This window comes from Typopeltis vanoorti, chromosome 23 (genome assembly GCF_054136105.1).
Source record: "Typopeltis vanoorti isolate ZY-2024b chromosome 23, IOZ_Tvanoo_1.0, whole genome shotgun sequence".
NCBI classification, from domain to species: Eukaryota; Metazoa; Arthropoda; class Arachnida; order Uropygi; family Thelyphonidae; genus Typopeltis; species Typopeltis vanoorti.
In genome coordinates, this window is record NC_143571.1 from 68,544,854 (window position 1) to 68,569,337 (window position 24,484).

At 36.4% G+C, this 24,484-nt stretch overlaps 1 protein-coding gene across 3 annotated transcripts in view; it reads left to right on the forward strand.

Annotated features, from left to right (window-relative positions):
- The window catches only part of LOC150093934 (uncharacterized), a 513,542-nt gene that overhangs the window by 77,280 nt on the left and 411,778 nt on the right, over window positions 1–24,484 (forward strand). For all 3 annotated transcript variants that reach the window (XM_090412955.1, XM_090412957.1, XM_090412956.1), the window contains exon 6: window positions 18,688–18,861. In XM_090412955.1, the coding sequence (XP_090269081.1) occupies window positions 18,688–18,861 (174 nt within the window). The remainder of the gene's footprint in view (window positions 1–18,687; window positions 18,862–24,484) is intronic.

Consider the following 24,484-nt stretch of genomic DNA (forward strand, 5'->3'; position numbering starts at 1 on the left):
TAAGTTCATCAGGCTGGCGTGCATTCAGAGTGTCTAGGAAAAGAAGACTGTTGTTGTTTTCCTTTTCCAAGGTGAACTGGATTGTGGGGCTGAGTTTAAGGCTTTTTCTTAAAAAGTCTCCATAAAGAAGTTTGCCAAGAATGGAGAGAACCCATGGCTGTCCCCTCTATCTGTTTGTAGAATTTTCCTTGCAAAACGAAATAGCCAGAGCTCATGGTGAACTGAAATAGGGCTCAGATATCGGGAGGAAGTTTGGCTTGGATGAGATCTAAGGTATCTTTGAGTGGGACATTTTTGAATGAGGAGGAGAAGACATCAAAACTGACCATTATGTCAGTGTGTTGGAGTGAGAGGTTCTCTATACTGGCTTTAAAGTGGGCTGAGTTTTTTATGTGTGATGGTGTGTTTCCAGTATAAACTTTGGCTAAATGTTTGACTAATTTGTATGTGGGGGAATCAGTGCCATTCATAATGGGATGTAATGGCACATTTTGCTTATGGATTTTTGGTATCCATATGTTCGGGAGGAGGGCGGGGTTCTAGAGTTGAAAGGTTTTAGTCTGCTAGTCACTTCCTCAAGCAAAGAAGCAACCTTCTTAGGACCCTTTGGAGTTGGTGGGATCATATTCAGTGGGGGTAGGTAGGTAGAACGATCTAACGGTAAAGTTGGAAGCTTACCTGTGTAGTCCATTTGGTTGAGAACCACACTGGCATTTCCCTTATCAACTTTGGTGATTACCATTTTGCTGTTGTTCTTCATTTCTTGTAGAGCTTTTAGTTCTTTTTTTTTTTTTAGATAGGTTAGTCTTTGGTGGTTTAGGTTTGGTAAGAACTCTGGCTACATCCAGTCTGATGTTGTTAGCAATATGGATGGGAAGGTTGCAAATATCATGTTCTACTTGCATCATTATTTCTTCAGACGGTATTTTTTCGGTGCTACTGCGAAGTTGTGACCATGTGCAAGTGCTTCAGGCTTCAGGGTAAGGGAAGACAGGTTAATTACCGTATTCAGTGGTATTTGATGTTCGAAGGCAGAGTTCTTTAGACTTTCAAACTTTTTAATATGCCAACATCGTATTTTAATAAATTCTTTCTCTGATGAAGTGTGAGAGATGTCTGAGAGGATTGTCCAAATTTCGTCGTCCAGTATAGCAGCAAGTTCTTCCTCTAATGCACAAATAACCTCGGCCGATACCTCGTTGGTGTCAGCGGAGAGAACGTGGGTGGAGGCAATCTGTTCATATAGTAGGGCAAAGCTAGTGCGGTCATAAATGCAGAGCGCCTTTGGTGACGTGAAACTTCAATTTTACACACTTTGGGATCAACTTATTATCCCGGCAGCATTTTAAGAAGATCAAATGATCACAGTTGTCTTGAAATCTTCAGTGGAGTGCTTGCTTAAGGGTCAAAGCTGTACAACTGAGGAATTTGAGGACCTTTAAAGGAATGTGGAGAACCGACCAATCATCACCTTTTCGTGGTGCACCCTGTTAGGTATCTACCTGGATACTGAACGAATGAGGATGGGCTGGCAATTTGGGATTTATCCGACCAAATTGTATTCTTATTGGCTTAAACCACAATATTAAATGATGGTACAACATAATAGAATTTCATGCCGGCTGGGGCGTCACCCAGTTAAACAAGGCCCCCCGTTGTTTTCGCGAGGGAACCAGGGCGAACAGCAAAAAGTCAGCTACTGGAACAAATCCTAAAACACACCCCAACTCAATATCACCAGAATTGAAGATTGGTACTATCAACATAAGAAGCCTGAATGGCAAAGAAATGGAGCTAGCTGAGGAATTAAATAAGTACCAGATCAACATAATAAGGGCGACTGAAACAAAAAAGACAAAAACTGGTGAGCTCTTTCTGAGCAATAAATACAAAATGTTATATTCAGGCAATGACAATCAAGGAAAAGAAGGAGTAGCCTTAGTATTCAACACTAAATACGAGGCTAATCTTCTTGAATGGCAGGCAATTTCAAGTAGAGTGATGTGGGCAAATATCAGAATGGGGAACTGGACAATGAGGAATTTTTTGATGCTTTAGAAAAAGCAACTGATACAATGAAAAATGAAAAGTTGATCCTTGTTGGGGATCTAAATAGCAGAGTAGAAAATGATTGTCAGACATACAAAAATATTTTGGGAAAATTTGGAGAAAACAGCAAAGCTAATAATAATGGCAAATACTTGTTGGATTTCTGCTCAGGACATGGAATGGTTATTACTAACACCATGTTCCAACATAAAAATGAGCACAAATTCACATGGAGACAACAGGCAAGGAATAAGAAAAGTCTCATTGACTATGTGATTGTTGATAGCGATGTTTTCTCCCTGGGCAGGACAGCAGAGTGTACAGAGGATTTGAAATTGGAAGAGATCACCATTTAGTCTTAAGTAGGATAAAATTGAATTTCATATTGAAAAGAAGAATATGTGAGAAAGTTTTAAAATGAATAAAAGTTGAGCAGCTCTCAGATGTGAACTGTAGACTAAAATATACAAACATTATTCAAGAAAAAATGAGAGTTTGAGAACAGGACTCAAACCTTAGAGATTCAGTGGCAAGCTCTGAAGAAAACATTGATTGATTCTACCAGCGAGGCATGTGGCGAGGTTGTCTGCAAGGATAGAAAAATCAGAACTCCCTTGTGGACCCAGGAAGTTAAAGAGGCAGTGAAGGAAAAGAAGAAAGCATATCAAATGTGCCTGGCAAATAAGTCAGCTTTTGTTCTTAGAGAATACAGAGACAAATGTAAGAAAGCTAAACACTGTGTAAAACTTGGTAAACAAAAGTCATGGGAAGGGTTTGGTAAGAACATAGAAAATAAATATCAAGAAGGTGGCAAGATATTCCAGAGGTTGTTGAAGAAGCTCAGAAATGGAGGAAAAAGTGCTGTAAAAGGAATAAGAGATGATAAAGGTGATATGAAAACTGGAGAAAAAGATATCCTTGAAGTATGGAGTAATTACTTCGAAAAATTACTAAATTAAACTAGCAGTAATGACAGCACAGTGATAAAAAACACTCACCATGCATGCAATCTGGAATACATATCCATACTTGAAGTAGAAAAAACCATCAAAAGTCTGAAATGTGGAAAGGCAGCTGGAGTAAATGATATTAGACCAGAAATGCTCAAGTATGGAGGTATAAAAGTTTTATGGTGGCTACACTGCATAGTTCAGAGGGCCTGGACAGAAGGATGAATTCCAGATGATAGCAGTAGAGCTCCAATCATCTGGAATAACAAGGGAAATAAAACTGATTGTGAGAATTACAGAGGTATTTCCCTGCTGAATTTGGTTGTTTAACACACTTAACAACCAACACTCCAGAATCAAATTCATCCTGGAAGAGGAAAAAAACAACTGCATTCCTTTCTTAAACACACTAGTCACCCACCAGCCTGATGGAACCTTGGTTTTCTCAGTGTATAGAAAACCCACCCATACAGGCAGATACATTCACCAACAATCCCACCACCCCTTCTCACAACAATATGGAGTCATTAAGACACTACACAATAGGGCTAAAGTTATCTGCTCGAATGACAATGACCTAACCACAGAACTTAACCACATTCTCTACACTTTCTCAGCCAGTGGTACCCCCCCCCCCAAAAAAAATCCAAAAAACATTGAAACGGTAACCCCCCCCCCCACACACACACAATAAGGATTACTCTAAATCCATCACCATACCCTATATCCGAGGCACCTAGGAAAAAATCACAAAAATCCTAAAAAAACATAATTTCTTGTTACAGACCATACAAAGAATTGGCATCCCTTATCCACTCTACTAAAGACCATGACCGACCTCCCCCACTAGACCTACCTGGTGTATACCATGTCCCTTGCAGCTGTAAGCTGTCCTACTTTGGCCAAACAGGCAGGACAGCAAATATCAGAATTTCAGAACACAAGGACTACATCCGTTGTCACCAATACAGCCACTGGTCTTGCTGACCATGCGCTGGATACCTGCCATAGAATACGGTGGAAGAAAGCCAGGATAATACACCGTAGCAAATACAGATATGAAAGGCTTTTCATGGAATCAGCTTCAGCCCTAAGAAACGATCCAAACCTCACCAAATTTGGCTGCATGAGACTTCCTCAAATTTGGGAAACTTACATCAGAAGACCTTCAGCCTAATCGCCCAAGAATACCAACATTACCCGCTAGAGGGCACCATCGGGACTTTAGGAGAAATAATTGCTTCCTACTTCTTCCTCACTTACTGTTTTGTTGTGCCTGCATGCACGTGTCTTGTACTTAAGTTCTTGAAAATGGCAACGTGATGTTGCCGAAATATTGAAATATATTAAAGTTTATTTTAATGTATATCCTAGTACGTTGTAATTTCCTTAAATTATATAGTAAAAATGTATAACACATGTCTAAGCCTTTCCACGAGAATTACGATTATCCACGGAGATGTTATCGCACGTAAAGCACGCCATTATGGTAAATTGAAGTTGAAGCTATCAAGACAACTGATTCGTCTCGCCTTCCTGAAGCACTGCCGGGATAACCAGGTAATCCCTAACTGTGTGAAATTCAAGCATCGTTTCTCTTTGCAAAAGGCACTTCGTATGTATAACCGTGCCAGCCAAGCCTTACTCAGAGAACAAATTGCCACCACTCGCCGTTTCCTGAGTGAAGCTAACTCAGCTATACAGACACTCGAAGATGACCTTTCAAGCACCTTAAGCCACAAAATTTGGTCGATTTTATATGACATCTAATGCACTGCAGCGGAAAAAGAATTAAAAAAAGTACGAGATCGACACTTCAAAAAATTTAAAAATTTAAAAAAGGACGCGATCTCGAAATCGCAACTTCCTACTGAAACAATAGTTAACCTGTCGTCACTTAGTGTGAAACCTGAAGCACTCGACGCCCTCGCACGTGGCCACAACTTCACCATTGCACCCAATACCTGCTGAGGATATTATGATACGAATTGAACGCAGGATTCGACAACTTCCAAGCCATGCCGCCAATGATATTAGACTGGATGTAACTTGTGTTCTGACCAAAGCTAAACCACCTAAAATCAACATGCCCAGTAAAGAAATTAAATCTCTATTAGAATTAAAGAAAAACAAGAAAATAATAATCACCAAAGCTGACAAAGGGAGAATGCCACAGTATTGCTTAACCAAAAAGATTACACAGGTTAGCTGAAATCTCAATTGTTAAATCTGGCCACTTACCTCCCGAGAACAATCCCACCAACTCACAAATTAGAAAACTCCACAGGCTCCTTAAGAAGGTCACTTCTTGGCCTGTGGATATCACTAACAAATTAAAACCATATAGCTCCATACCCTCCCCCCCCCCCCTCCCGTATTTATGGACTTCCAAAAATTCACATGGAAAATGTGCCATTACGTCCCATAGTGGATGGCATTGATCCCCCCACATACAAACTAGCTAAACATTTGGCGAAAGTTCTCTCATACTATACTGGCAACACACCTTTATACATAAAAAACTCAGCCCACTTCAAAGCCAGCATAGAAAACCTTACACTCAAACACACTGACATAATGGTCAGTTTTGATGTCTCCTCCTTATTCACAAATGTCCCACTCAAAGAATCCTTAGAGCTAATCCAAGCTAAATTTCCTCCCGATATCACCGCCCTATTTCAGTTCACAGTGAACTCAGGCTATTTTGTTTGGCAAGGAAAATTTTACAAACAAATAGAGGGGACATCCATGGGTTCTCCAATCTCCCCACCCTTGGCCAACTTTTATATGGAGACTTTTGAAGAGAAAGTCTTAAACTCTGCCCCACAAAAACCAACCGTTTGGCTTCGCTATGTAGATGATGTATTCGCTATTTGGCTACATGGCTCTAATGCACTCCTCTCCTTCTTAACACACTTACACAACCAACACCCCAGAATCAAATTCACCCTGGAAGAGGAAAAAAACAACTGCATTCCGTTCTTAGACACACTGGTCACCCGCCAGCCTGATGGAACCTTGGTTTTCTCAGTATATAGAAAACCCACCCATACAGGCAGATACATTCACCAACAATCCCACCACCCCTCCTCACAACAATAAGGAGTCATTAAGACACTACACAACAGGGCTAAACTTATCTGCTCGAATGACAAGGCCCTAACCACAGAACTAAACCACTTTCTCAGCCAATGGCTACCCCCCCCCCCCAAAAAAAAAAATCCAAAAAATATTGAAACCTGTAAACCACAACCCCTCCCCTCCCCCTCACAACAAGGATTACTCTAAATCCATCACCATACCCTATATCCAAGGCACCTTGGAAAAAATCGCAAAAATCCTAAAAAAACATAACTTCTTGTTACAGATTATATAAAAAAATTGGCATCCCTTATCCGCTCTACTAAAGACCAACCTCTCCCTTCCTAGACCTACCTGGTGTATACCATGTCCCTTGCAGCTGTAAGCTGTCCTACTTTGGCCAAACAGGCAGGACAGCAAATATCAGAATTTCAGAACACAAGGACTACATCCGTTGTCACCAATACAGCCACTCTGGTCTTGCTGACCATGCACTGGATACCTGCCATAGAATACGGTGGAAGAAAGCCAGGATAATCCACTGTAGCAAATACAGATATGAAAGGCTTTTCATGGAATCAGCTTCAGCCCTAAGAAACGATCCAAACCCCAACAAATTTGGCTACATGAGACTTCCTCAAATTTGGGAAACCTACATCAGAAGACCTTCAGCCCAATCGCCCAAGAATACCAACATTGCCCGCTAGAGGTCACCATCAGGACTTTAGGAGAAATAATAGCTTCCTACTTCTTCCTCACTTAACGTTTTGTTGTGCCTGCATGCACATGTCTTGTACTTAAGTTCTTGAAAATGGCAACGTGACGTTGCCGAAATATTGAAATATATTAAAATTTATTTTAATGTATATCCTAGTACGTTGTAATTTCCTTAAATTATATAGTGAAAATGCATAACCAACGTTATGCATTTTCACTATATAATTTCCACGAGAAGTAATGATTCAAGTTTTTTAATTAATATTTTAGTATACGTTGTCATATACTCAAGCCAGTACAGTAAGACCCCGAAGTTACGCAGTAGTTGGGACCAACAAAATGCGGGTAATTCGAATTCGCGTAACTCCGGGTATAATTTTGCATATAATTTATATATACAAACATACAATTTGGACCAAAGGTTTACAAAAACACCTATATTTTTTAAGAAATATAATCATAATTGTAGTTTTTCGTACATAAATAAAAGAAAGTTATTTTGATGTCGGTGGTTTCATAAAATCTAATATATTTGTCTGACGGTATGTCTTTTTCTTGTTACGCAAAATTTCTTCATAGCAAGCTAATGATTTTTTTTATTCCTTGCCTTGTGGCTACAATTTGTTCCTCTTTAGAATCTATGTCCTCCAAAATCTGTAAACCTTTCTTTTATGATTGCTCTTACTGTGGATTCCTGTAGATCAAACTTCTTTGCTAGCTCACAAATTTTCATTCCGCCTTCAAAATCCTTAATAATTTTGAGTGTTGTTTCCAAAGTCAATGTTTTTTTTTCTTGCTAGCAGTAGAAGAATCGGACTTGCTTCTTTTGGATGACATTATTATTTTTTATGTGATAAAATTTTTATCAAGAACATAACATTAAACAATCGCAAGGTTTGTAGACTATAAAAATCGTGTATGAATGGAGACCGTGCGAAACACGTCAGTGCTTGTTCAGAGCATGTGCGATACTGATGAATGCGGCCGGCGCCTGAAAGATACGACTAGTGGTGAGCTGTGAAGCGGGATGGGAATACATACATATAAGAAACCGCACATAACTTTTTTTTTTAGTGCAGTTGATTCAGTTTAGTCTATAAATCCTCTAGACCTGTACTGGGTTTATTTAGGAATATAACACTATCTGTATAAAATAAAGGACTGAGATTAACATCTCCAGTCTTCATATCAGGTTTAATGCCTACCTTCTTCATGAGGTAATCCATACAAATAATGAATAATAGTAAAGATAGCATGTACCTTATGTCTCATTCTTAATTTTATATCAAATCTTGTTCAATGGTTTTCCACTGCTTGTTGTAAAGTGAAAATCTGATCGAGATTACTCCTAGTTGTCTTGAACCTACTTCTTCTTCTCCAAGTTTCTTTACCATAGTCTTTCTTAGCCTCTTCTCAAGTGTACTTGCATAAATTTTATCCACAATAAATAGCAGGGAAATTCAAATTCCTCTGCTATTCTCATGTGTGATCATTACTGTGTGATCATCCTCACTGAATTATGCATTACAGCTACCATTAAACATTGCCTCCATTTCTGGTCATATATCATCTACTCTAACTGATTTTCCACAATTCAGGTTTTTGATGACTTTTCTACTTCAAATATTGATATATACTTATGTATTCCTCTTGGATGTTTTCTACCGTGGTTATCTTATTTCATCATCATCATCAAATTCCTGACATATATCCTCAAGGGGTGTACAAAACTAACTTCCTATCTACAATTTGCCATAGAAGACAGGTCATTTCTGTATTCTAAGACACTTTTTACTGTATCAATCCAGCTATATCTTGGTCTTCCTCAGGGTCTTTTTTTTTTTTGCCAACCTGGCAGGGAACACTTGTTTTGTGAATCTTTCCTCTCCCATTTTGTTTAAGTGACCATACCACCTCTGCTAAAATATTCCTGGATGTTAACAATGTCAAGTTCTTTCCTGATATCCTCATTTTTAATATGATATTGCCATTGATACCATCTGTTCACACCCTTAATCTTTCTCAGGACTCTCATATCTGCAGTCTAGTTTTTGGTCAAGTGTTTTATTTCTAACCCATCTCTCAGATCCATAAGTTAAAATTGGTTTAAACTGTCTTGTATACAGCTAATTTAGTGTTTTGACTAATTTCTCTCTTATTCCATATAAACAGTTTTTTTCACCTCTCTTATTCCATAAGAGAGGAGGAAAAACTGTTCACATTTGAAATGAAATGCTTAAGAAAAATAAATAAAACAAGTTGGATAGAAAAGAAAACAAATAGCAGAGTTAGACAAGAAACGTGCTGTTTGCTTCTTATCTACTTTCTTTACCTCTTATCGTCTAACAAGACAATATTAGAAAAAATTAACATCCTAATAAATACTTTTACAACTGAAAAAAGAAGAGCAAGAATCACCTGCTTAAATCAGTAAAGAACATTTCAGAATGTGGAACTTATAATGAACTTTTCGAAAAGCAAGGAAAGAGAAGACTGGAAGACTCAACTTTTCTTAGACAGAGAGTAGAAGAACATTCCATATGAATTTATTCAGTTCACTTCCTACCATACCAACTTTGTTGATTCTGTTGTCTATTTCCATGTTTAATTTTCCATCTTCATTAAAAATTGTGGATAAGTAGCTGAAATGTTTTACTTGTTCTATAGGTTCTCCATTCACATTGCAGTTGATATTTTCAATGCTTCTGCCTATTTTCATTGTCTTTGTTTTGTTATTGCTGACCTTCAATCTATTACAACAGTTATTCAATTTAGTCAGGGAATCTTGCAGACTTGTAGTGGATTTATTTAGCAGTATTACATCATCTGCATAAAGCAAAGAGCTGAAATTAACATCTCCACTTTATCAGGTTTAATGCCACTTTCCTTCATAATGTGATCCATATAGATAATGAATGAGAGAGGGGATAATGCACATCCTTGTCTGACACTAGATTTAACATTAAACCATCTTCCTGTACTAGCTGCTGACTTACAACTCAATTAAAGACTAAGTATTGCTTGACGTAATGCCCCATCGACACCATACAACTGTAGCATTTTGAATAGCTTCTCTCTTGGCACCTTATCATATACCTTTTCCAGATCTCGTTGTCATCATCGTTCAGTAGCATCCTCTAAAAAGAGAGTTGCAGCAGATGAGCAGCTCTTCTCCATGGTCTGTTGCCTCCGTCATTCTTAAGCCATTGCATTCCACAATGTCATTAAACTACTCTTTGATTGGCCTTCCATGTCTTCTCTTCCCTTCAACTTTCCCTTGTAATATATTGCTTGTCAGATGTCCTGCAAATCTGGTCTTTCTTTGCATAATAAAACTTCTTCATTTGATATTCTTATGATAACTTGCGGATCTGAGAGCTGGATCAGAAGTAAAACACTTGACCAAAGACTAGAGACCACAGATATGAGAATCCTGAGAAAGATCAGGGGCGTGAACAGATGGCATCAATGGCAATATCATATTAAAAACGAGGATATTAGGAAAGAACTTGACATTGTCAGCATCCAGGAATGTGTTAGCAGAGCTAATCTCAGGTGGTATGGTCACTTAAACAGAATGGGTGAGGAAAGATTAACCAAACAAGCATTCTCTGCCAGGTTGGCAGGAAAAAGACTCAGAGGAAGACCAAGATATAGGTGGATTGATACGGTAAAAAGTGCCTTAGAAGATAGATATATAAATATAAGATCTGGCAATGTTGTAGCTTTGACAGGTAACATGTTGATTTGGCACAAAATTGTAGGTAGGAAGTTAGTAATGATGTAAATTTTTCTTGTAGTACTATCATATCCTGTACACCTCTTGAGGGTAAATGTTAGGAATTTGATGATGATGATAATTTGATATTCCCTCTGTATAGCTAATTTTTACAATCCTTCTATAACAGCTCATTTCCATTGCATTAATTCTTTCCATATCTTTCGTTTTGAGTGTCCATGACTCACTTCCATAAGTTGCAATACTCCTGACTGTTGCTTTAACTATTCCAATTCTCACACCTATTTTAATATTCTTATTTATTAAAATTGTCTTCATTTCCATAAAAGCCGATTTAGCTTTACGTATTCTATTTCTAATGTTCAACTCTGAAGTTCCTTTCTTTGAGATCCAACTACCTAAATATTGAAATCTTTCCTCCACATCTTATCTTTGCATTATCTCCTATTTTTCTGCCCATTATCATTATCTTGGTCTTCTTTGTGTTAATCCTTAATCCGTACTCTTTACAGGAGTTTTCGATTGTTTGAACAATTTGTTGTAATCCATTTTTGCTTTCTGCCGTTACCACTACATCATCTGCATACCTTTTAAGTTATTGATGATTCTTCCATTTATTTTTATTCCTTCTGCTACATTCTCAAGTGCCTCTCTAAGCATCTGTTCACTATAAAGGTTAAATAATAACGGTGATAACTTACATCCTTGTCTAACTCCTCTCTCTCTCCACCAGGAATTCTCCTGTTTCCTCTCCATTTACACATACTGACACTGTTTGTGTCCAATAACAATTTGGAAATCTCTTTAAGATATCCAAATCATTCGAGTCAGTATCAATATTTTCTAGAATATCAAAAAGCCTTATATGTTTCACTGTATCAAATGCCCTTTCAAAATCTAGAAAAAAAACCCAAAATACCTTTCCACCATGGTTTAATGTTTTCTCCCCAATAATTTTCTCCCCAATAGTTCCTCTGTTGGTTCGTAAACCAAACTGTTCTTCATTCATTTCTTTTTCTATTTTACTTTTAATTCTCTCCAAAATTATTTGTGCCAGAATTTTTGCTATGTGAGTATAAGACTTATTATTCTAAAATTATTATAGTCTAAAACTTCACATCTTTTTTGGAATGCAGATAAAAATTGATCCTCTATACTCCTCTGGTAATTCTTTTTCCTCATAAATTCAATTAATAATTTGCCATAACTCTTCCATTCCTTTTCCACCTATATTTCTTATAAGTTCTATCTGTATACCATCTATTCTGGTGGATTTTCCTTCTTTAACCTTTTGAATTGCTAGATTCAGTTCCTCCCTCACAATGTATAACCTCTGCCCACTATACTCTTTCATTTGATTTTCTCCTCTCTATCTGTCTTCATACAAATTACCTACATATTCCTCCCACCTCTGTAATATCTTCTCTTTTTCTATCAAAATTTCACCTCTTTCATTCTTGACTGCTCCAGTCTTTTGTATCTTTCTCCTTCCTGTCATTAATGTTTTTATAAACACCTTTTATGTCATTTCTTTCTGCCTTCACTGTTGTGTCTTTACACATTTCATCTAATCACTCTTCCTTTTTCCTTCTTATCTCTCTTTGTAACTCTCTAATCAAGTCTTTATACTGCTTTTTTTCCTCCTCTGTTTTACTATTAAATAGCTTTCTTCTTTTTGTTATTTTTCTCAAAATATTTTCCGTCATCCGCTCTTTCCTCCTCTTTTTTCGGCTAAATGTAATTCCGTAGGCAGTAATTATGCTTTCCTTCAGAATCTTCCACTTTTCACTTACATTATCACTTCCTTGTATATTTCTCTCCTTCATTTCTTCCTCTACTTTCTTTGGGAATTTATTTGCCTTTATTTGGTATTTTCAACTGCTTTATATTCCATGATTTATTTTGTTTCTTTGTAATTACTTTTTTTAAATTAATTTCATCTTAGTTGATAACAATGCATGATCTGTATTACAGTCCTGGATATGTTGTCACATCTTTTATATTATTTCTATATCTTTTGTTTATCAAAACATAATCTACCTGGTTTCTTCTATTACTTATATTCCTCCCCTGGGGCTTTCCATGTATACAATCTTCTTGGATGTCTTTTTAAACCAAGTGTTCATAATTGTCAAATCATGATTTTTACAGAAATCCAACGACATATCTCCTCTTTCATTTCTCACTCCCAATCCATATAGCCCAACAATATCTTCCTCTTCTGATTTTTGCATTCATATTGTCCTGTATTATAATTATATCTTTTGTGTCTTTACATTTCAAACCCTTTTCTATATCACTATAAACTCTCTCTACCTCTTCATCCTCATAATCACAAGTAGGTAATATGTCTGAATAAGTAATTTATTTCTAAGTTTTTGCTTTCATCTTTACCACCAAAACTCTGTCTGAGATTTGCCAGTAGCCATCTGCACATCCTGCCGCTTGTTTATTCAATATTATATCTACACCTACTTGATGTTTCTCTTCTCCTCCTGAGTAAATTACTCTCATTCCATCTTCTATTCTAAAATCTCCTTTTCATCTCACCTCAGCCATTCCCAGAACATCTATTTTCAATCTTAACATCTCCAATCCTCCAGTTTGAAGTAAGGTATTCACATTCCAAGATCCAATGTGAAATTTACCTTTAGTCTCTTTTCCATATGTATATTTTCCTTTTTCCTCTTCTCCACCTCCCACAGACTTTAGTAGAGGTGATTCATATGATTGATATGCAGTCTTGTCAATATCCATACTGGAATAAGTGACCACCCTGGTAGCCAATTGTACAGTTTCAGACCCAGGTGTCCCATTTTGAACTGTGCATCACTCGTCATTTTGATCCTTACTACTCATCCAAATTAGAGAAAAGTAGAAGCATAGTGGTTTCCCGTTGCCTTCTATGCATGAAGAAATGAAAAAGTAGAAACATAGAGAGATTTACTCCCTAGCCTTGAATACTCTAATAGCATTGGGGGGAAGAAACAAGAAGAAGAAAAGAAAAAGAAGAAAATAAGAGTAGGGACCATCCTGTAGATAATATACAGATGTATATTACATGAAGTAAGGTATGAGCCATCCTTCCAGATCTATAAAACTTGAATACAGATCGTTTTTTATATTCCCATGATTTCTCAGCTATTTGTCGTAAAGTGAAAATCTGATCATGACAGCCTCTGTTTTGCCTGAATCCAGCTTGTTCTTCACCAAGCTTCCCTTCCACAATCCTTCTCAACTGTTTCTCACATATACTTGCATAAATCTTATCAGGAACCTTATAAGAATTACAGAGATGTTCCTGGTAACACCTCTGTAATTCTCATATTCAATTTTATTTCCCTTTTTATATATGGGTACTATGAGAACTCTACTCCAATCATCGTCCATCTGTCCAGGCCTTCTGTAAGACTTTTATATCTCTATATTTGAGCATTTCTGGTCAAATATCATCTACTTCAGCTACCTTTCCACATTTCAGGCTTTTGATGGCTTTTTCTACTTCAAGTATGGATATGTATTTCTGATTGCATGCCTGGTAAGTGTTTTTTTTTTACCCCTGTGATGTCAATGATTGTTTCATTTAGCAATTTTTCAAAGTAATTACTCCATACATCAAGAATTTCTTTTTCTCCAGTTTTCATGTCACTTTTATCATCTCTAATTCCTTTTACAGCACTCTTTCCTCCATTTCTTAGCTTCTTCAACAACCTTCAGAATATCTTATCACCCTCATGATATTTATTTTCTATGTTCTTACCCAAGTCTTCCCATGACTTTTGTTTAACTAGTTTTACACAGTGTTTAGCTTTCTTACATTTGTCTCTATATTCTCTAAGAGCACAAACTGATTTATTTGCCAGGAACTTTTGATATGCTTTCTTCTTTGCATTCACTGCCTCTTTAACTTCCTATGTCCACCATGGAGTTCTGATTTTTTTGTCCTTGCAGACAGCCTCACCACATGCCTCTCTTACTGAACCAATCAATGTTTTCTTCAGGGCTTGCTACTGAATCTACTTACATTCTGAATCCTGAAATTCTTATTTCATTTAATCTGTAATTTCATAGTAATTACCCCCCCCCCCCCAGACATCCAGATGATCTTTATCTTCAGTTTTTATATTATCTTTGATTCATTTTGCATTACTCTTTCTTTCATTTCAATGGTTTTTTTAATTGCCTTCAGAACATTTCATTACTTTCTAAATATTTATCTTCTGTATACTTTTTTATTTTTTTAGATAATATATGATGGTATGAAAACACACACACATACACACATTATGTATTCAAGATACCAAGTGATTTTATATGAACTTGGTTTTTAATCCTATTTCCCAAGAAAGCAAGCAAGAAAGTTAAGTTTGTGCCTGCAAGTACCGCAAGTCTAAGGCAATTGAAAGTACTTGCAGGTGCAAACTTGACTTTCTTGTTTGCTTTCTTGGGAAACAGAATTAAAAACCAAGTTCATATAAAATCACTTGGTATCTTGAATACATAATATATACCCGAGTTAAAACTTTCTCCACACACACACACACACACACACACATATATATAAATTGAGATTTTCTGTACTGTGTAGACAGTTTATACATTTTAATTTTAAATGAAAATTCTACCAAAACAACTTAAAACTGTAGTATCACATACAGTCAGTCCTCAACTTAGGATGAAGACTGACATTTCTAATTCTGATCCTGTCAAATATCACTATGTGAAGTATATGAATATGCTAATAGTTAATATGCTTGAGTTCTAAAATGTGTATCAGTTGTTGCTATATTTTAAATTAATTTTACTCTCTTTTTATAGTAAAATAATAGAGTTCATAAATTATAATGTAAATTTACTGTATACAATACTATACTGTAATAAATAATGAAATATGAACATATGATGTTTCTGGTGCGTAACAGTAAAATAATCAGCTAGAAACACATGGAGCAAGACTAATACTTAAAAGCTGGTGTTTTATTAATTGGATGATTCAGTGTAGAAGGCCAGTGAATCTAGGTTATCAACAACATATACTTCAAATTCAGGAATGCAACAAAAGTATTCTGAGGATGGTTCACAGCTACATAACTCACGAATGATCTAGTCTCATCTTAAGGGGCTGAGGCAGGAATCGGATTCTTTTAAAATTATATTACATCCAACTCATTCTGCATAGTTAGTGTGTCTTTTTTGGGATCTGTAAAAGTTGCCCCCAGCATATCTCGCCCCCTGTAGATAATGAGTAAGCTACAAAAATGTAAATAATACACCTAATTTTTTAATAATTCTAATTTATTTTGTTTTAATAGAATAAATGCACATTATTATTGTTTAAAACTCGAAGTTGTACGCGATGCCTCTAAGGTAATCAATTACATTACGATTTTGAAAATCTTGGACTATTGTTTTGATTCTAGCAAAATTTTAGCAAAATTGCAGCATTCTTATTGTTTCTTTCATTGCCTGAATTACCAGCAAATAGTTGTGTAATTTCAAAATTGTGCAGCCCTTGTTGTTTCTTTAAAGAATCAATGAATCGGTAAATATTTATGAATAAAGTAGCACAAGTTTCCTGAAATCCCTTTGCCATGCCTCCACGCCATTGTTGGTATGTTGCTGATCATTCAGTGTTTGTGTGTAAACATTCCACAATTCGATGGCAAAAATGGGTAATTGCCAGACTCTCTGTTGTCTTCTTCCAATATATGTATCTTCAAAGTAGTTTGCAATCACCATAGCTTCAATGGAGAAGTCATCAGCTTCAACTAAATCATCAAATGCTTGAATAACGTTAGCAGGAGGAATAAATGCCAATGCCAGAATCGTTCAAATCCAATGAACAAATTCATGGTCTTGTTCGTATCGGGCTTTTAAACCTTCATTCTGTACCGTTCGCCAAACGCTTTGGGAAAGATGAAAAAAATAACCGGTATTTTCAATACTAGGAAATTCTTGTTGGAAGGCTGACATGGCACTTTGTTCTAAATCTTTCATAAGTCACTGGGGTTGGAGACCCGGTTGTAGATTTTTAACTTCTTGAAGCAACTTGATGTATGTGGCACGAGTTTTGTTTGGCAGAAGTGCGTAGACCATTGGAATAACTGCATTGATTTGAACCACATGAATTATATAAAGCTGCTGGAAATGCGTGGGTACTGTGCTAAAAGTTGCATCAGAAAACCACTCCTGGCTATGCGCTGATAACTGAAGATTGTTACTTTTGGAAAAAATAAGCATTCAACCAAAGAGCAGTTCGTCCTGAGAATCATATATCAAAAACTGTTGTACATTGCCATCGATAATAATTTCTTGATAATTTTGTGGAATTATTAGGTCCTGGAGATTGCTCGGTGTACCATTGTTGCATTGAACATGATGAATGGTTCGTTTAAGTGAATCCTTTTTAGGAAGTAATGCCAACATTGGCATGAGCCTCTGCAATTACTGATGCAACAATTTGCTGTGGCCGTTCGTTCGTGGTTGTTGCATGTTGCCGTATTTGACCAATCAATTTGCAATGCTTCCGACCTTGCAGCCCGAGCTGCATGGTTATGTTTAGTTACGACTTTCACAACTGGACCTTCCAAACCCTCTCTCCAAACCTTCCCTTTGCAGGTGGAACGTTTTTCACAAACCCAGATTCCACGTTGTTCATGTACAATTCTCTTTGAAAACATGTAAATGTGGTTGTCATCATCTACCAATTTTCTTTTGCCTCTTATTGATGGAACACTTTTTGCCATTGTACATACAGGAATAATCGATCAAGATGCAAAAATAATATGTAGATATTATACTGCCTGCGACGCCCAGCTTGTTCACGTGATGCACTGCTGATAATGAGGCGGCGAAAACAGCAAACAGGCGCTGTCTTCTGTTCGCTCCCTCCCATGTCCGTCACTAACCACGTGACTATCGCCCTCGTGGTCGAGTATGTATTCTTTCCATTGTGAAAGGATTAACAGTTCCAGTTAATACTTTCACAATGGAAAGAGAACCATGAAGACACACAAAAGGGGAGAAATTAGTTTAAAAGCTATGTGACAATTTGCACACGAATGTAATTTTAAAAATTTGTTCAGAAAAGTTAGAGTTATCGGAAGTTCGGTTCGAGTAAAGGGGCTGAGACTTCATTAAAAATTCGAGTTATCGAGAGTTGACTGTATTTACATTTTTGTAACCTATTATCTACAGGGGCGAAATGCTGGGGGAGACTTTTCCGTAAACCATCTTTTTGGGGAGGGGGTTCAATGTCTACATCTTTTTCCTCAATGTTTTTTCTCTTTTCTTATTCTGTAACTTTCTATTCTTCTATAAACTGTAATTTTTATGCTCTATAAACACTCATTTCAGAGATCTTCCTCCATGGCTCCCATCAATTGCTCTACGTCTTTATCATCACTCTCCAGCTATTGAGTTAGCAACACACCATCTTCTTGTAAGGCTTTGTCTCTATCAATTCCTGCATATGTATGAATGGTGTTTAGAAAAAGCTTTCTAAACTTTCTCTGTCATATCTACATTCCTTATACATTGCAAAATGTTATATTATTTCAAAACGTGGGACCATTTTCTCACCTCAATAGTAGCAATAGCCTAAGCAAAAGTATTTCTTACATATGTCTTGCATGTAGCGATATCAACCTAGTTCATGGATTACAAGGGTGAGGTGGTGTTTGGTGAATGTGTTAAAAAGAGATGACCATCATAAGTACAAGTGGTTGGTTATAAGTTGCATATATCATAAGTTGAGGTTTGATTGTATATCGTCAAATGTGTAAAAATATTCCAGCCCAATGCAGAAAGAACATGTTACATGGTCAAGTTGCCACTTGATATTTAAATGTGCAAAACACTGATCTTGGTGAATGTGTTAAACGGTTTATTCATAAACCGTTTAACCTTTCGACCAATACCAATTGACCAACCTTTGCCAACAAAGGTTGGTCGATTAGTAGAGCCTCTGCTACTAATGGCTAAGTTAAGTAAGTTTGAGTGCGGTTAGTAGTTGGAAGAGGATCAATTGTTCGATGCTGTTGGCACACTCTCTCTCGATGAGTCTTTGGACTCCCTGGAGGTGTCAAATAATAATAAATAATAATAATAATCATAAATAAATATGCCCAAAATAAATTTTTCTTTTTGCAGGATGTGCATCACTTTTCTTCAGGTGTTCAGCCTATTACTCATGCTCCATCACATCCCTCAGTGCACAGTTTTGTGTCTTCTAGTGTTGATTTAGTACCAGCTACACATATAGACCCTGGAATGCATTGTGCTGTAGATTCTACTGTTGGACATAAATTGCGTTCACATGATGAGGTATTCTTGATGACCTGTTTCATTATTAGTTAAGTATTAACAATTTAAGTAATCAACTAGAATTTGTATTCTGTATTTTCTGTTATTAATGTACTTTATCAATTTAGATAAGATTTTCTGGCAAAAGGCTGAAAGTTTTAGTAGCATATATATATTCATTTGCTCTTTCAGAAAATTGATTGTGATTCCTTCTAGATATTTTCTCTTGACTTTTTGTTAGTCAGTATAAGTGGCTTAAATCTACAGCTTAAGTTCCATTTTTTCTGCTGATCTTTTCAAGAGCACTGTCCTTGATCATAGGTTCTTTTTATGAATGAATAATGTCTTGGCTCTTCTAATTATGTGTTATAGGCATCTACAGTCATTGCAGAATCAAGAAATCTTTATTAAACATATTTTTTACTTATGTAGTTTTTATTAGATATTACAGAATTTGATCATCATTCTGAACGAATTTTAGATTTCTTACTGCATTGTTTTAAAGAATCTGGTGAAGTATTTGCTTACTGGAACACTTATAGGAATTAGGGATTGATTTTACACAACATCATGGAAGTTGCTGAACAGATCTTTCAGTACCTTGCACATAATTTATTCTAAATGGATACTACTGGTAATAATATCATCATTGTTATTACTGTATATGGATTCTTTCAGGGAGCGAAGGACACATTGAGGGAGCTTCTTCCAGGCAATGCATTTGCTAAATACCTAATCACATATCTTTGAAACATTCACAGAAAATGCCCTCATAAAATAAATTAGTAGCCAATTAAATGTCACTACATTCCATAATAAAAACCTGGATCTCATATTTTTCTTAACCACATCTCTAAATGACTCTCCAGGGATGATTCCAAGTTTTTCCCACCCATCATGAGCTATATAACAGGTTTATATACTTCATGATCATCTTACCAACTTATGTTTCTATCACATCTCTTCTCTTCTTTTTACTACTCAAACTTTGAGGACCACATACATTTCTTCAGTCTTTTCATGTAAACATCATTCCAGAGGCCATCTTGGCTACCCTCCCTAATCTTTTCATTTGTCTCCTTATTTCTTCTGAACACAAGTGATCATATCTGAGTATAGCAGTTATGGTCTTATCAGTCTTGCACAGGGAAAAAATAAGTTCCGTATTCCTGTAAGTTAGTGTTCTCTCCATCATCACTGTTGTTATGCATTATGATATCTTAATCAGCTGAGAAACATGTCCTAAATTTAATTACTGCCTGTCTTCTAACTCTAGGGATGATTCCGAGTTTTCTTTACTGGGGATGATTTCCAAGTCTCTAGCTTCATAGACAACTTATAACAAATTAACATTAATAAAATACTTGTATCTAATTTCCTCAGTGACCAAAATGTATAACATTTTATTTGAAATAATCTTTGTCATTTGTCTATGGAGCTGGTGTGTTCAGATCAGCCTTTAAGGATTTAGTATCAGAAATGTCACTTAAAATTCTATCCACATTTTGCATAATCAAACTAACCCCACTATCATTAATATACAGTTTATATGATAATGGCAGATGTACAGAATAAGGATGACAAGTTCAGTATCACAGGTACCTCGCTTGTCATCCTCATTCTCTTAGACTCAGCACCTTCTCAACTGTCTGATACCTATTACTCAGCCATGTTCCTATCTGCATTGAAAGCCTCTTTGCATACCTATCCATTTGACTTTGTATATTCCTCCACTGTAAAATTCTGTCAAATGCCCTTGAAAATCTGAAAGCTTTGTGATATATTCATTCCCCTTATGCAGCTCTTCAGTTACTCTATTATAACGTGAGCAAATTTTTAAATGTAGGCCTAAAATTTTCTCAGATTTCCCTTTGATATGTAAGACTAAATGCATTTTCATAATCTGTTTTCACATTCCTCTCCATGGCCATCACTCTTCAGTCTACATTTTTATGCTGCTCCTGAACCTGGTCATAACCTTTCTCCTGGTGGTGGTTGCAACCTTTTATTTTTATGCAGCTCTTCCTTCAAAGTTTTATTGATCCATTTAACTCCCATGCAATTCATTCTTCTGACAGTTGATGCAATTAACTGTCACTTCATTCAGGCATCTTTTGATGAATTCCAATTAACTGCAGATTCCTCTGCTGTGCAGTTTTCTTAAGCTGCCATCTCAGTCACTTTTCTTATTTCAACATATATCTTTTTTTTTTTTTCAAATCATCATGTGATTTTCCTCCTCCATAATTCGTATGAACTTTTGTGATCTCTATGATTTCATGTAATTTGCCTCTTCATATGAAGGCAAAACAACTGCCTGTTTATATACAACTTCTCAGATGCATTTACTAGATCCATCATTCTTCACCTCAGCTGTTCTATTATTCCTGCTTAAAGTATTTATTATTATTATTAGTCCTCCTGTGAATCAAAAACTCATTGAAGGAAGCCATACATTGTCCACACCAGTTGTCATATCTTTCCCTAGAAGAGAAAAATCTAACTCTTATCCCTTTCTTAAATGAACAAAACTTAACTTCCATGGATACACCCTTGTTCTCTCCCCACCTTCCATATAATGAAAAATTTTATTATATTATTATTATTACCCCAAAACACATCAAATTCTCTGCAGACATTACACTCTCTTTTGGAGGTGTTGAAGAAGCTTAGGAATGGAGGAAAGAGTGCAGTAAAAGGAGTTAGAGATGATAAAGGTGACATGAAAACGGGAGAAAAAGATATCGACGTATGGAGTAATTACTTTGAAAAACTGCTAAATGAAACAAGTAGTGATGACAGCACAGTGGTAAAAAACACTGACCAGGCATGCAGTCAGGAATACATATTCATACTTGAAGTAGAAAAAAATCATCAAAGGCTTGAAATGTGGAAAAGCAGCAGGAGTAGATGATATTCGACCAGAAATGTTGAAGTATGGTGGTATAAGAATCTTACAGTGGCTGCACTGCATAGTTCAGAAAGCCTGGACAGAGGGATGAATTCCCGATGATTGGAGTAGAGCTCTCATAGTACCCATATATAAAAAGGGAAATAAAACTGAATGTGAGAATTACAGAGGTATTTCCCTACTGAGTGTTCCTGGCAAGATCTATGCAAGTATACTTGAGAAATGGTTGAGAAGCATTGTGGAAGAAAAGCTTGGTGAAGAATAAGCTGCATTCAGGCCAAATAGAGGCTGTCAGGATCAGATCTTCACTTTACTACAAATAGTCGAGAAAGCATGGGAATATAACAGAGATCTGTATTTAAGTTTTATCGATTTGAAAAGGCATATGATAAGGTGCCAAGAGAGAAGCTATTCAATACGCTACAGTTATATGGTGTCAATGGGACATTATATCAAGCAATACTTAGTCTTTATTTGAGTTGTAAGTCAGCAGTTAGAATTGAAGGAAGTACAGGAAGATGGTTTAATGTTAAATCTGGTGTGAGACAAGGATGTACATTATCCCCTCTGTTATTCATTATCTATATGGATCACATTATGAAGGAAAGTGGTATTAAACATGATATCAAAATTGGAGATGTTAATGTCAGCTCTTTGCTTTATGCAGATGATGTTATACTTCTAAATAAATCCACTACAAGTCTGCAAGATTCTCTGACTAAATTGAATAGCTGTTGTAATACATATGGTATGAAGGTCAGCAATAAAAAGACAAAGACAATGAAAATAGACAGAATCATTGAAAATGTCAACTGTGTTGTGAATGGAGAACCTGTGGAACAAGTAAAACATTTCAGCTACTTAGGCACGATTTTTACTGAAGATGGTAAATTAAATATAGAAATAGACAACAGAATCAGCAAAGCTGGTATGCTGGGAAGTCAATTGAATAAATTTATATGGAATAAGAGAGAAATTAGTCAAAACACTAAATTAGCTGTATACAAGACAGTGTTTAAACCAATTTTAACTTATGGATCTGAGAGCTGGGTCAGAAGTAAAACACTTGACCAAAGACTAGAGACTGCAGATATGAGAGTCCTGAGAAAGATTATAGGCATGAACAGATGGTATCAATGGCAATATCATATTAAAAACGAGGATATTAGGAAAGAACTTGACATTGTCAACATTCAGGAATGCATTAGCAGAGCTAATCTCAGGTGGTATGGTCACTTGAACAGAATGGGCGAAGAAAGATTAGCAAAACAAGTGTTCTCTGCCAGGTTGGCAGCAAAACGACTCAGAGGAAGACCAAGATATAAGTGGATTGATACAGTACAAAGTGCCTTAGACGATAGAAATATAAGATCTGATAATGTTGGAGTCTTGACAAGTAACAGACTGATTTGGAGGAAAATTGTAGATAGAAAGTTAGTAATGATGTAATTTTTTTCATGTACTGTCATATCCTGTACACCCCTTGAGGGTACATGGCAGGAATTTGATGATGATCACAACACTCTCAGGCAAGGCATTCCAATCATTCACAACTCTGCATGCAAAGAACCTTCTCACTCCCCTGCTCACACCCTCTTTATATAGTTTCCAGGGATGACCCTGATCTTCCACTGTTTTCTATAGAACCTCTCCAACATTGATCCTCCTATCCACTAGACTGTAAATTGCATCTTCTCAATCTTTTCTCATAGTCAACATTTCAGAGGTCAGAAACTACTTTAGTGGCCTCTGAATCCTTTCCAACATCTCTTCGTCCTTTTGAAAACCAGGTGACCAAATCTGGGTATAGTAGTGCATGTGTGGCCTAATCAAAGCCTTATACAGTGGAACAAGAATCTCCCTACTTCTACAAGTTAGTGTCCTCTGCATCATTCTCAGAAGTCTTTGTGTTGTCTTCACAATTTTGGCGATGTATCCCCTAAATTTCAGATCCTTATACACTGTCACCCCAAGATCTCTTATTTCCTCCACCTCTGACAATACATGGGTGGTCTGAAACGTTCTCGGCCTCAACCATAAATGGCAACACTATCGGCAAGATTTTAGATTTTTTTTTTCTAAGTTGACACATCTGTCATAAGCATCGATGTGAAATTACAAGTCATTCTATGAAGTAGTTTTGTTTTATACAGCTTCCGACAGCTCTCGGAAGCCAAAGTGTTGTCTGTATCCCTTGAAATGGATATAATTGAGTATCGTGTGGTTATAAAATTCTTTTGTAAAAGAAGGTTTAACGCTAAAAGAAATTCATTCAATGTTCATAAAAGTTTATAGTTTATTTTTTGACAATTAAGAAATGGGCTGCTGAGTTTAAACACAGCTGTACCAGCCTAAAAAAGGATAACAACACCAGAAATCATTGATCACTGCACCATATGGTATTGGATGACTGGTGAGTCAAAGTGTGAAATTGCAGAGACTATAGGCATTTCAAAAGAACATGTGGGATACATTTTGAATGAAGAATTGCAAATGAAAAAGTTTTGCGCGAGATGGGTGCCATGCAGATAAAAAAAAAACGTTCTCGAATGAAAATCACTGAACAGTCCTTGGAGTGTTTTATCAAGATAAAACTTGATAAAACACTCCAACATCCATAGTAATAAATTGACTTTGTGTGTCAATTTATTACTATGGATGAGCCACGGATTCACCATTACACACCAGAATCCAAACAGCAGTCAAAACAGTGGACAGAAGCCAGTTGTTCAA